Consider the following 12,779-nt stretch of genomic DNA (forward strand, 5'->3'; position numbering starts at 1 on the left):
GAGACCTGAAGTGCCCGCCTGTCTCCCACAGCCACGCCTCTCAGCACTAGACCCGGGAACCCCGGGGCAGCCGTTCTTTGCATTTTGTGACTTTTTGGTGTGTGATTTTTGGGAGCTGACAGAGGTCGCGGCTGAACCTGAAACTCCACCCCTGCAGATCTCGGTTCTTCCTGCGATTGCAGGGGTGGAGAAGAGGGGTGCTGGAGGCAGGGTCCTGAGCCAGAGGCCCCGCCAGGTTCAGACGCTCACAGGTGGGGTGACCTCGGGCCTGACAGCCAGGCCTCGGTTTCTGTCTCTAGCATGGGGGGTGCCGGTGCCCAACCTTGGCTTGTGGGAACCAGGAATTCACAGTCCACTAAAGTTTAGGTGACCTTCAGGGAGCTGTTCTTTCATTTCTGTGTTTCTGAGACGTAGTCTCGCTCTGTTCCCCAGGCTGGAGGGTAATGGTGTTATCCCAGCTCACTGCAACCTCCCTCTCCTGGGGTCCAGCGATTCTCCTGTCTCTGCCTCCTGAGTAGCTGGGATTACTGCCACCACGCCCACCAATTTTTTTTTTTTTTTGTATTTTTAGTAGAGATGGGGTTTCATCATGTTGGCCAGGCTGGTCTTGAACTCCTCACCTCAAGTGATCCACCCGCCTCAGCCTCCCAAAGTCTTGGGATGACAGGCGTGAGCCACCACACCTGGCCCAGGGAGCAGCTTCTATGTTCATGACAAAACCCTGTGCAACATCCTGGGGTTGGGGCCGAGATAGGCCCAGAAGCTTTCTGGGTTCCTTCCTGCCTGGGACCATTCTCTCAACTGGAGCCGAGGTGAAAGGGAGGTGCCTTTGGTTACAGAATACAGAATTGACGGAGTTACGATATGCTAGAAAAGCAACAGACAAGGCCAGGCGTGATGGCTCACGCCTGTAATCCCTGTACTTTGGAAAGCCGAGGCGGGCAAATCACCTGAGGTTGGGAGTTCGAGACCAGCCTGACCAACATGGAGAAAACCCGTCTCTACTAAAAATACAAAAAGCTAGCTGGGCGTGGTGGTCCACGCCTGTAATCCCAGCTACTCAGGAGGCTGGGGCAGGAGAATCACTTGAACCCGGGAGGTGGAGGTTGCGGTGAGCCAAGGTCGCACCGCTGCACGCCAGCCTGGGCATCTAGGGCAAAACTCGTCTCAAAACAAAAAAAAAAAGAAAGAAAAGAAAAGCAACAGACAATATGATCGCTCTCTGCTGAGGACCGAGGCGTCTCACCCCACCCTGGGGCGACCCTCTGCACCAGGACGCAGCTGGGGGCGGAGGCAGAGGGAAGGCAGACAGCAGAGGGTAGAGGCTGACTGTCCGGAACCTCCCACGACCCAGGAAGCGCGGCTCCAGGTGTCGCCGGGACTCACTCACAAGCAGCGCAGGTGATGTGCAAACTCCGTGGCGGGGGTTTTCTCGAGGTCTGGGGTTGGGGTATCGGTGGCGCCAAGGGCAACACGCAGACAGACAGAGGTCACAATGCCTATTTATTCCTCACACGTCACGCCCTGCACCCCGGGTGGGCTCGGCACACACCTCACCGCCGTGAGGGGCTGCAGGGCCGCGGCGGCCCCCGTTCCTACTGTTACCTACGACACACGGTACTGCGCCTACCTCAGACGGCCAAGAGCCAGGCAGCCCCACGACGCTCCGACTGACAACCCTGCGGCCGGGACCACGGCGCATGGGCTCACCTGCCACCCCCAGGCCTCAGGAACCGAGAAAGGCCCCTGCTGCCTGGCTATCTGGCTGCTTTCCTGGTGGCTGTTTTAGGGCTAAGGTGGGTGGCACCTGAGGTGCCCCGTGGCCTCCACCCAGAAGAGGAGGGGTAAGCTTCCTGGGGGGCCCTGGGTCCATGAAACACCCAGGACAGAAGGACAGCAGAATGGGACAGACAGAAACGGCCCAGCTGCCTTCCCTGTGCCCGGGGCTAAGGCGGCCAGGACAGAAGGTCATGATGTCGCCCCTGGTTCTCAGTCGCGAGGATCAGAAAATGAGGCTGGGAGGGGAAACGCATGTCTGTCAACACGCCCAACTGGAGAAAAGTCACAGAAACTGGTCCTGTGCACCCAGGACGGCTCCTGGGCTGCAGAGGCCGGAGGTGACCGCAGCCGTCTCTGAGGTGTCTGCCACTAAAGAGTTCCTCATGCAAACACACATGGCCCATGGCGCGCAGGCCGCGGCTGGCAGTGAGCTCTTCCGAGCAGGCGCGGGGCCAGGGCGGCCGGGAGGTCGACTCGGAAAGCGGCTTCTCACGGACGGGAGAGTTCCTGCAGACAGACCACGGGATGGGGGGCGGGGGCTGTAAAAGGCTTTGGAAGCCACATGGCTGAATGTGAAACCAGACGCTTCTCTGAGAGCGGCCCGGGAGTCCCCCAGGATTCTAGAAAACACTCAGGTGACTGAGCTTTCTGGGGGCTGGAAGGGAGGTCGCTGCTGGTCTGCGCTCAGCTTGCTGGCTCTCAGTTCAAGAAGGGTTTGGGGGCTGTCAGGGAGTTACAAAAAGGGAGTGGAGGAGGACAGAGATAAAAGGGGAAAATCCATCTTGACATGCAGGTCCGAAGTCTCTCTCTTCCCCTCTCTTAGGCAGTCCAACAGGAGGAAATGGCAGACAACCAGAAGGCTTCCAGTCAGCCGGGGAAGGACGCGATCGCACCGGGAGCGGCTGGAGGGGGACAGACGTGAAGGCAGTCAGAGCGCAGGCGGGGACCGAGGCTGGACTGCGCACTCCAGGCAGCAGGAGAGGCCCAGAGGGGATGGCCCTTACCGCCAGCAGCCGGGGCCACAGCGGCTATCTCAGTGAACGTCAGCGCCACAGCCGTGCCAGAAGCGTTCCAGACACTCGGGGCCATGTGTGGCTGGTGGCACAGAGAACACCGTCATGACCTAGAAGGGTCTACAGTGTGGTGGTACTTTGTGTATGAGGTTACGTCGGTAAAAAATCCATGTCAACTCTTATAAAAAAAAAAAAAGGAAAAATAAAAGCTTATTAAAAAAAAAAAAAAGGAAAGACTGGAAGAAAAGGCGGCCGAAATATTCATGTTGGTTGCTCTGGGTGAAAAGATTAAGGCTGGGCTGAATGCAGGGCTCACACTTGTAATCTCAGCACTTTGGGAGGCTGAGGCGCGAGGATCGCTTGAGCCCAGGAGTTGAGGCCACTGGGCAACATAATGAGATCCTATCTCTAAAGAAAATACAAAAATCAGCCAGGCGCTGCAGCGTGCGCCTGGAGTTCCAGCTACTGGGGAGGCTGAGGTGGGACACTTGAGCCCACGAGGTTGAGGCTGCAGTGAGATGTGACTGTACGACTGCCCTCCAGCCGGGGTGACAGAGCAGGATGTTCTCAAAAAAAGAAAAAAAAAGATTAAGATTGTTCTTGCTGCTTTTGAACATTTTTGTCCTTTAAATTTGTCTACAGTAATTAAGGTTTAAAAATGAAAGAGCGTGTATGAGGAGGGGACGACGACAACATGAAGAGGCCACGTCAGAGCAGAATGAAAACACCTCCCGGGAGGCCCGGAGCCTCCCGCCCCCGGGGAGCCGGCATCTGCTGGAGCCGGGCAGGACTGACTCAGGGCCCTGGAGAAGGAAACCAGGCCAGCCCAGACACCAGCCCCTCCCCTAATCCCCACCCAGACCCCAGACGCCAGCCCTTCCCGGAAGCCGTGGCTCCCCTCATCTCCACCCAGCCCCGACCCACAGATGGGAAACAGCAGCGGGCAGCAGGACTCGGTGGCCACCTGGAAAGGGGCCCAATGCCCAGATGCCCCCGCCTGCCTCGGTGGTTCAGGGCGATCTTCTGAGCTGGATGCACCCAAGACTCGCTGTCCAGTGTCCAGACAGGCTCTGCAGCCCCCGGGCATCCACTCCTGCTGGTTGCCCTCACCGCTGGGCACTCACACGGCGTCACTCCTGGTGGCCGCCCCCCCCAGCCCCCCAGCCCCGAGCACTCACACGGCGTCACTCCTGCTGCTAGCGGCGTCACTCCTGCTGGTCGTCGTTGCTGGCGCTGGGCGTCCGACTCCGGATCTGGCTCCTGAGCTGCTCTATCAAATCTGGGTTCTGCTGCTGCATCTGCTGGGCAAACTGCTGACCCCTGCGGGGAGGGCACACGGGGCTCAGTCGGGGCCAGGAACCTGCCTGCTGCCTCCGTCCATCCCCAGCTGACCCCTCAGGCCCTCCGCCCCGAAGACAGGTCTGACCCCTCGCCAGAGGATGCCAGACCCTTCGGAGCAGGGGACGCAACACTTCCGCTCTCCTCCTTCCCTTCCACCCGCGAGCCCCGCCCGCCACCCATGTCCTCCTGGGCAGGTCCACTCACGCCTGGATGAGGCTGGCCAGGTCGCTCTGCGAGGGGCTGGTGCCGGGAGTTCCCAAGGGGTTGTTACCACCCGAAATCATGCCGGACATGCTGCAGGAGAGAGCGCGTGACTCGCCGCCGGGACAGCCCGACCGCCATCCCCACCGCAGCCCCTTGCAGTGGCCCGGGAGAGAATCCCTCTCAGCCCTTCACCTTCCCCCGCAGGAGATGATTCTCTCTCACCACCTGGCGGGCCTCCTGGGCCCAAACCCAACCTGTGAGTTTCACCTGCTTTCCCGAACACCCTTCCTTCTTTGGCCTAAAGACCATGGTTCTCAGCCAGGGGGTGATCCTGCCCCCAGAGGACCCCTGCAGTGGCAGCCGACATTTTCAACAGCCATGATCGGGTTATGCCAAGACAGGGGCGGGGGGGGGAGCTCCTGACATGGACTGGGTGGAGGCTAGAGACGCTGCTAGGACCCTGCAGTGCCCAGGACGGCCCCGCTCCAGAAACTGGTCCAGCCCAAATGGCCACGGTGCTGTGGCTGGGAAACTATGCTTTTAGATTTGACCATGGGCCAGCCGCACTGGCTCACACCTGTCATCCCTGTACTTTGGGAGGCCGAGGTGGATGGATCACTTGAGGTCAGGAGTCTGAGACCAGCCTGGCCAACATGGTGAAACCCCATCTCTACTAAAAATGCAAAAATTAGCCAGGCGTGGTGGCGGGTGCCTGTAATTCCAGCTACTCGGGAAACTGAGGCAGGAGACCCACTTGATTCCGGGAGGCAGAGGTTGCAGTGAGCCAAGATTGTGCCACTGCACTCAAGCCTGGGTGACAGAGTGAGACTCCGTTTCAAAAAAAAAAAAAAAAAAAAGATTTCACCATGAAAACAGGCGAGCAGTTCCCCAGTAAGCACCGAGTTCACTGGGGAGTTACCACATGAGCCAGCAACTGCACTCAGAGGTTTATACGCAAGAGAAAAGAACAGGATTCACACAGATGCTTGCACACCCATGCTCAAGCAGCACCGTCCACAACAGACAAAAGGTAGAAACAGCCCAGATGTCCACGGATAGATGTGTGGATCAGCACAGCGTGGTTCATCTACAATAGAATATCACTCGGCCACGAAAAGGAGCGAGGCCCTGACCCAGGCCCCCGTGCAGATGCACCTTGAGGACGTCACGCTCAGTGAGAGACGTCAGACACAAAAGACCACGCAGCGTGTCATCCTGTTTCTGTGAAATGTCCAGGACAGGCCCAGCCACAGAGACAGGGGAATGTGTGGCTGTCAGGGGAGGGATGGGAGAGGGGTTGGGGGGTGACAGGTGATGGGGAAGGGGCTTCTTTCGGAGGTGACGAAGATGTGTTGGCGATCAGTGGTGGTGACAGCTGCGTGACAGTGTGAATGTACGTAATGCCATTAAGTTGTGTACTTTAAAGTGGCTAGTTTTATGTTAGGTGAATTTTCCCACAATAGAAGGAAACAGAACCACAAGACGACGCGGAGGAGCCCGGCTGTCACTTACAGCTGCTGAATCTGGGGGTTGTTCATTAGGTTTGAAGCCTGAAGAACAGAACAAATTTGTCAGGAAGACGAGCTCCAGGCACATCACCCTCCTTCATCAGACACTTTCCATCTTCACCAGCCTTGACCCCTGGCGCCAGCACGCCAGCGAACAGTAAGAGCCAGGCATCTGGTCTTTCGTACCCTTTTCCCTACATTCTCGTCCCCCCACCCACGAGCTGTGACCTCCACATTCTGACTTAAATCCTGTTTTGGGTTCCTGCTTTAGCAGCGTTCTCTCACTGGCTGCACGGTTTCGCCGTGTGGATGCGTTCCGTTATTTTAGCTGCTGTGTCTACTTTAGCAGATTTGGTTCCAGTTTTGTTCCATCAATCAATAGCACTGTGGCCGGGTGCGGGGGCTCACGTCTGGAATCCCAGCACTTTGGGACGCTGAGGCAGGCAGATCGCTTGAGGTCAGGAGTTCGAGACCAGCCTAACCAACATGGTGAAACCCCGTCTCTACTAAAAATACAAAAATAGCCGGGTGTGGTGGTGCACACCTGTAATCCCAGCTACTCGGCGGGCTGAGGCAGGAAAATTGCCTGAACCCGGGAGGCGGAGCTTGCAGTGAGCCGAGATCGTACCACTGCATTCCAGCCTGGGTGACAGAGCAAGACTCTGTCTCAAAAAAGAAGTAAAAACAAATAAAGAAAGACAGAAAGAAACAGCACCGTACTGGGCACTTTCTCATGTTCACTTTCCACTTGGGATTATTCCTTTGGACCTGTTGAAAACAGGTGGCTCAGAGGTGTGGCAAACCCTCTGTGTAAAGGTCCAGTGTGTAAATACTCTCAGCCTTTCCAGACTTGGGGTGCCTGATCCAACTACTCAGCTCTGCCGCTGTATCATAAAAGCCACCACTGACACTGGAAGTATGAATGGGCATGGCTGTGTGTCAATAAAACTTTATTGGTCAGGCACAGTGGCTCACACCTGTAATCCCAGCACTTTGGGGAGCCGAGGTGGGCAGATCACAAGGTCAGGAGTTTGAGACCGGCCTGGCTAACATGGTGAAACCCCATTTCTACTAAAAAATACCAAAATTAGCTGGGTGTGGTGGCGGGCACCTGTAATCTCAGCTACTCAGGAGGCTGAGGCAGGAGAATCACTCGAACCTGGGAGATGCAAGAGAGCGAGACTCCATCTCAAAAAAAAAAAGACTTTATTAACAGAACCCAGTGGTGGGCCTTACTCTGCCAACCTCAGACGTCTAAAGGGAAAAGGAGTCTGTGCCATGGCCAGGCTGAGAGGCCCCATGGAGGGCTAGGGCCTGATCACCCTCCATCCATGGTGAGGGAGCACACATCCCCTGGCAGCCTGGCCAGCGGCCGAGGGTAACAGTAAGAGGTGTGGCCTCTGCTGAATGGCACGGCCCAGGCAGGGCTCCTGGCGCAGCTGAGTCATTTTTCTGACGGCCAGTGAGGCTGAGGGCTTTTCTCCCCCTAACAGCCTTAGGCAAGTCCCTGCACCCTGAGGCCGTGGAGCCTGCAGAGCGGTCCCAGGGCACACAGACCTGCCAGGAAATGAACATGCGTGTGTGGGTGGGTGGCTCTCCAAGGATCCCAGTCAAGGAACTCCCTGCCAAAGACCGTCCCTCTGGAAGAATGAGTGCCCGGGCATCGGGAGGTCCACCTGCGCCCAGGAGCTCTGCTTCCCTTGCCTGAACCATATCTGCTTCCCTTGCAGGCAGACATGGCTGTATTGTGATCAGTGTCTCTGCACTGCAAGGAGGCGCCCACGCCGGGTGGGGTGGGGGTACGACCTCTGCGGGCTATTCCGCCAGGAGAGCCAGGATGCAGTTTTCGCTGCTCACTACTGACGCGTCTTACTTGGGACATCAACATCGGGGACACCTTTGATTGTCAAAGCTGAGGGTGGGGGTGCTTCTGACATGGGGTGGGTGAGGCCAGGGATGCTGCCAGCGCCCTGCGGTGCCCGGGATGGCCCCACGGACAAGAACCATCTGGTCCCAGACGCCAGCAGTGCCGAGGCAAGGAAGCCCTGGCCAGCAGCGGTGACACAGAAGATGCAGGCCTGGGGCGTGGCACAGATACCATGGACAGGGAGGAGGGGCGGGCCCTTACCATGCTCATGAAGCCAGGGTTGTTCAGCAGGCCGGCGATGTCGAAGCTGCCCACGCCTCCCGTCTGAGGATGAGAACAGCCCTGGTTAGTGTGGCCTGGACCAGAGGCCACGATGAATAAGCTTCCTGGAACCCAGAAACAACAGCCCCCCACGGGCTCAGACATTCTATCAACCCTGCGGCCAGAGGATGCTTTGAGGCAGGCAGCACGAAGCACAGCCCCACCGCCCGGGGCGGAACATTCTATCCCGTGTTTATCTCCCGCACAGCCCGACCGCCCGGGGACACACTCTCTCACCCCGTGTTTATCTCCCGCACAGCCCGACCGCCCGGGGGACACAGTCTCTCACCCCGTGTTTATCTCCCGCACAGCCCGACCGCCCGGGGACACAGTCTCTCAGCCCGTGTTTATCCCTCACACAGCCCGACCGCCCGGGGGACACACTCTCTCATCCCGTGTTTATCCCTCGCACAACTCCACAGGCCGGGGACAGCACAGTCTATTATCCTGTGTTTATTTCCTGTATTCTGCCACTTTGATGCCTTGGGGCCTTGCTGGCCTGGCAGAGCCGCCCCCTCCCAGAGTAGCCAATTCCCAGAGACAGCAAATGACTCACCCAGAAATGCACCTTTGAAATACAAACCAACCCAGAACTCACCCCCTCAGCACCTCCCCCATCACCCCAGGGCCACAACCCACCTGCCCCACTCACCCCCAGGCCAGGAACCAGGCAACCAGTGGCAGCCCTCAGGCTGGGTCTAATGAGATGGCTCCAGCCCGCCAACCCTAAGCCTCCTCACCTGGCCCCGCTGCAAAACCCACATCGAGCGTCCTGTCTGTGCCCCTCCCTCCGCCTCCCCTCGCAGGCCTGCGGCCGGCCTACTGGTTCCAGGGGTCTGGGGCATGAACCTCCTCCTCATGACACTCACTTCCACGCCTGTGCATCTCACCACCGACCAAAACAAACCCCGGACCTTCACGACACCCAGGTTAGGCCAAGAGCCGCTGGTGCGCCCGAGGCCCTGTCCCCCACCCGCAGTCAGCTCCACTCCACGTTCTGGAGCCACTCGCCCCGCTGCACTCACGGGGCTGGGGGCCTCCCGCAGCTTCTGCTCCGCTATCTTGAGGTTGGACTTGTACGTCTCATTGTCAGGGTCCAGCTCCAGGGCCTTCTTGTAGTAGGCCACGGCCTCCACGTGCTTGTTCAGGCTGGAGAGCGCCAGGCTGGAGGAGAGCACCAGGGACGGCCTGTTCCTGTCTGCCCAGCTCCAGGAGGCCCCACCCAAGCCCTCGTCCCCAGTGGTCCCAGCAATCCCCAAACTGCCTCGGACGGTGGCACCCCCTGCCCACTGTCAGCTGGGTGGAGACAAACCTGGCTTTCTAGGGGCCCGGGGCGGGACCAAGGGAGACAGAGATGAGAACACCACTGCCGCACAAGAACTGGCATCCCCATAGGGCCGCACACGAGGCCTCAAAGCCCAGAGCGGGCTGAGAGGAGGGAGCCGGCCGGCTCAGGGTCAGAGGAAACGCGTGGACGTGGTCTTGGCCCCGCTTTCTGGCACAGGGCATCGAGGACCCTCGGAACTCAGTGACAGAGATGTCTCCTGTCGTCCACAAGCAGCCCGACCCCCACCTGAGTCTTCACTACTGAGGTGACTTGGGGCCCCTAGAGAGCCCAGGAGGAGGCGGGGCCTGGGGAGACTGGGCAGGTGAACAGGCCCCTCCCCAGCCTCCGGGAAGACCCAATCCCGCGAACTTTGAGCAAGGGCATTCAGAGAAGCAGGCGAATGAACTCTCACGCTGGGAGGGCGGCACCAGCTGCACGGGGCACGGGCTCCTGCCCCTGGGACCCTCCTGGCCTCGCCCTCAGACCCCTCCCGTCCTTCATCATAAACCAGGTGCTTCCCTGAGCTCTGAGAGCCACCCCAGCAAACAATGGCGCCTGAGTAGGGGCCACGGGAACCTCAGTGGACAGCCAGTTGGGAGAAGCAAGGGGCCCGGGGATCTCCGAGTGGCATGTGATGCGGGGCGTCTGTGGGGCTGAGCCTGTGACCTGCAAGGGGCTACGTTGGCTCCGAACGGCTAGTGTCAGAGCTGAACTGACCCGGGCTGGGAGAATCGGTTGTGGGTGGGGGAAAACCCACACAAGAGAGGAGGCAGGAGCAGGAGAGGAGGAGCCCCGAGAGACTGGAAAGAGGCAGCCGCAGACAGGCACTCACCCCATCCTGCCATAGGCCTTGCTGTAGGCGGGGTCGATGCAGATGGCCCGCTCACAGTCCTGCACCGCACCTGCATAGTTGCCGAGTTTGCTGTAGGCCGCGGCTCTGGGGAAGAAAGGCAGGGCAGGTCCCTCACTGGCGGCTCTGAGCCCAGTGGGCAGCCCTGGAGGGGAGCCTGAGAGCTGCGTTCCTCTTCAGCTTCCTGCAGGAACGGCCTCAGTCTCCCCCCTCTGTAAAACAGGGCTGACGGGGAAAGCTGAGAGGTGTAGCCACTGAGATGCTCTTAGACAGATGCGCGCTCAAAGCACCAACAGCCACTCGGGACTGCGACTCTGAATTTTATTTGCAAAAACTGTTCCAATCCATGGCTGCACAAGAGCAATGAGTGTGGGAACTTTTACACCCAAGTTTCGTGGGCAAATTAGTTACCTATCAGCAAAAAAAGAACTCAGACCAATGTCAAAGCTCAAAGCTCTTGGCTTACAGCATCTGAATTGTCTTCACCATTTTCGTGTTTAGTGTTTCTCTCTTTTTTTTTTTTTTTGAGGCGGAGTCTCACTCTGTCGCCCGGGATGGAGTACTGTGGCCGGATCTCAGCTCACTGCAAGCTCCGCCTCCCGGGTTCACGCCATTCTCCTGCCTCAGCCTCCCGAGTAGCTGGGACTACAGGCGCCCGCCACCTCGCCCGGCTAGTTTTTTGTATTTTTTTAGTAGAGACGGGGTTTCACCGTGTTAGCCAGGATGGTCTCGATCTCCTGACCTCGTGATCCGCCCGTCTCGGCCTCCCAAAGTGCTGGGATTACAGGCTTGAGCCACCGCGCCCGGCCTAGTGTTTCTCTTTACGACTTTTTCAAAGTACGGAGAAGCGTAAGTGGAGAATAAACTACCCCGTGACAAGCGGCCAGGGACCCTGCACTCCCTCTGCAACTGTTCTACAAGCCTAAAGCAGATCCCAGACCATACGCTCAAAAAAACCTCAACCCTCCACATGCTGGCTTATTTTCTTGGCTTGACATCCACGTGGAACGCCGTGACACCTGATTTTGCATGTATGTATGCGTGTACTTTTGTATGTATGTATGTACGTATGTAGGTACATATGCATGTACGTATGTATGCATGTACATATGTATGTACATGTGTATGTATGTATGTATGTACGTATGTATTTTTGAAACAGGGTTTTGCTGTGCTGCCCAGGCTGGAGTGCAGTGACACGATCTCAGCTCACTGCAAGCTCCGCCTCCCGGGTTCAAGTGATTCTCCTGCCTCAGTCTCCCAGTTAGCTGGGATTACAGGCATGCGCCACCACGTCCAGCTAATTTTTTTTTTGGGGGGTTTTTTTGGAGACAGAGTCTCCAGGGTGGAATGCAGTGGCGCGATCTTGGCTCACTACAACCTCTGCCTCCTAGGTTCAAATCATTCTCATACCTCAGCCTCTCAAGTAGCTGGGATCACAGGCGCATACCACCACGCCCGGCTAATTTTGTATTTTGAGTAAAGACATGGTTTCACCATGCTGGACAGGCTGGTCTCAAACTCTCGATCTCAAGTAATCCACCCGCCTTGGCCTCCTAAAGTGCTGGGATTACAGGCGTGAGCCACCACGCCTGGCCCCCAGACTAATGTTTACGTTTTCTGCAGAGACAGGGGTCTTGATATGTTGCCCAGGCTGGTCCCCCAACTCCCAGCCTCAGGTGGTCTTCCCCCCGTGGCCTCCCAGAGTGCTGGCCGAGCCACCTGATTTTAACGTCAGCATCGACACTCCCTGACCCCCTTGCTGGCTGCCTGATGCTTGCTCCTGGTCTGGGACCGTTGGTGAATGGATCCCTTATCTAGAGCGCAGAGGCCTCTCCCATCTCAGGTCCCTGCCACGCATCCCGGAGGACGCCCCCACACACGGCCGCCCCTGCCCTGGGCAGGCCCTGAGCTGGTACCTGTTGCAGAAATAGACGGCGTTGGCTGGGTTGAGCTCGATGGCTTTTCCGTAGAAATGGACGGCAGCTTCAAAGTTCTCCACTTTCATCTGCTCGTTTCCTACAGGGAGAAGGGAGACACTGGCCCGGGCGTCCAAACAGACCCGAGGGGGCTCTCGGCGCCACACTGGGCTCTTCTGAGCACCTAGGGCTCAACACAGCCGCGGGCTCAGGAGGCGTCTGCCTCTGTGGGGGGTTCACTAATCGCAAACGGTCATCTCTACACCCACTAAGGGGGATGGAGGTGGGGGCGGCAGGGCCTGGCCTGGCGATGGTGGCTATCGCTGCCCGGATGGTGACCCCTGGGAACAGAACTGTTAATACAGCTCATCGGCCCAGGGATCAAGACTGTTCCTTTCGCTATTTCTTTTGGAAAGAGCCCAAGCGGAGGCCTGTATTTTAGAAAACTCCCGTGATACGTTCTCATGTCATAGGCAATGTGGCTTCTATCTAAGGCATGGGTCCCAGCTGGTAGGACAGCAAAAAGCCCGGCTGCTGTCCTAGAACCAGCTGAGGGCTCTGAAGACAGAAACCCGCTCCCACCCCCGAGATCCCAACTCAGGAGGGTTTTGGGGGAAGACGGGCACCAGCATGTTTCCTTAAACAGTTTT

General features: G+C 58.0%; 1 protein-coding gene across 1 annotated transcript in view; it reads right to left on the reverse strand.

Annotated features, from left to right (window-relative positions):
• Positions 1–1,486: 1,486 nt before the first annotated feature.
• SGTA (small glutamine-rich tetratricopeptide repeat (TPR)-containing, alpha) overlaps positions 1,487–12,779 on the reverse strand; it is a 14,862-nt gene continuing 3,569 nt past the window's right edge. Inside the window, exons 4-11 of the mRNA XM_011964069.1 lie at positions 12,130–12,229; positions 10,193–10,297; positions 9,059–9,197; positions 7,974–8,036; positions 5,850–5,887; positions 4,338–4,427; positions 3,971–4,112; positions 1,487–2,681 (exon numbers count right to left, since the gene is read on the reverse strand). Of these exons, the coding sequence (XP_011819459.1) occupies positions 3,998–4,112; positions 4,338–4,427; positions 5,850–5,887; positions 7,974–8,036; positions 9,059–9,197; positions 10,193–10,297; positions 12,130–12,229 (650 nt within the window). The 3' untranslated portion in view covers positions 1,487–2,681; positions 3,971–3,997. The remainder of the gene's footprint in view (positions 2,682–3,970; positions 4,113–4,337; positions 4,428–5,849; positions 5,888–7,973; positions 8,037–9,058; positions 9,198–10,192; positions 10,298–12,129; positions 12,230–12,779) is intronic.

Source organism: Colobus angolensis, unplaced genomic scaffold, assembly GCF_000951035.1.
Source record: "Colobus angolensis palliatus isolate OR3802 unplaced genomic scaffold, Cang.pa_1.0 Scaffold64, whole genome shotgun sequence".
NCBI lineage: Eukaryota > Metazoa > Chordata > Mammalia > Primates > Cercopithecidae > Colobus > Colobus angolensis.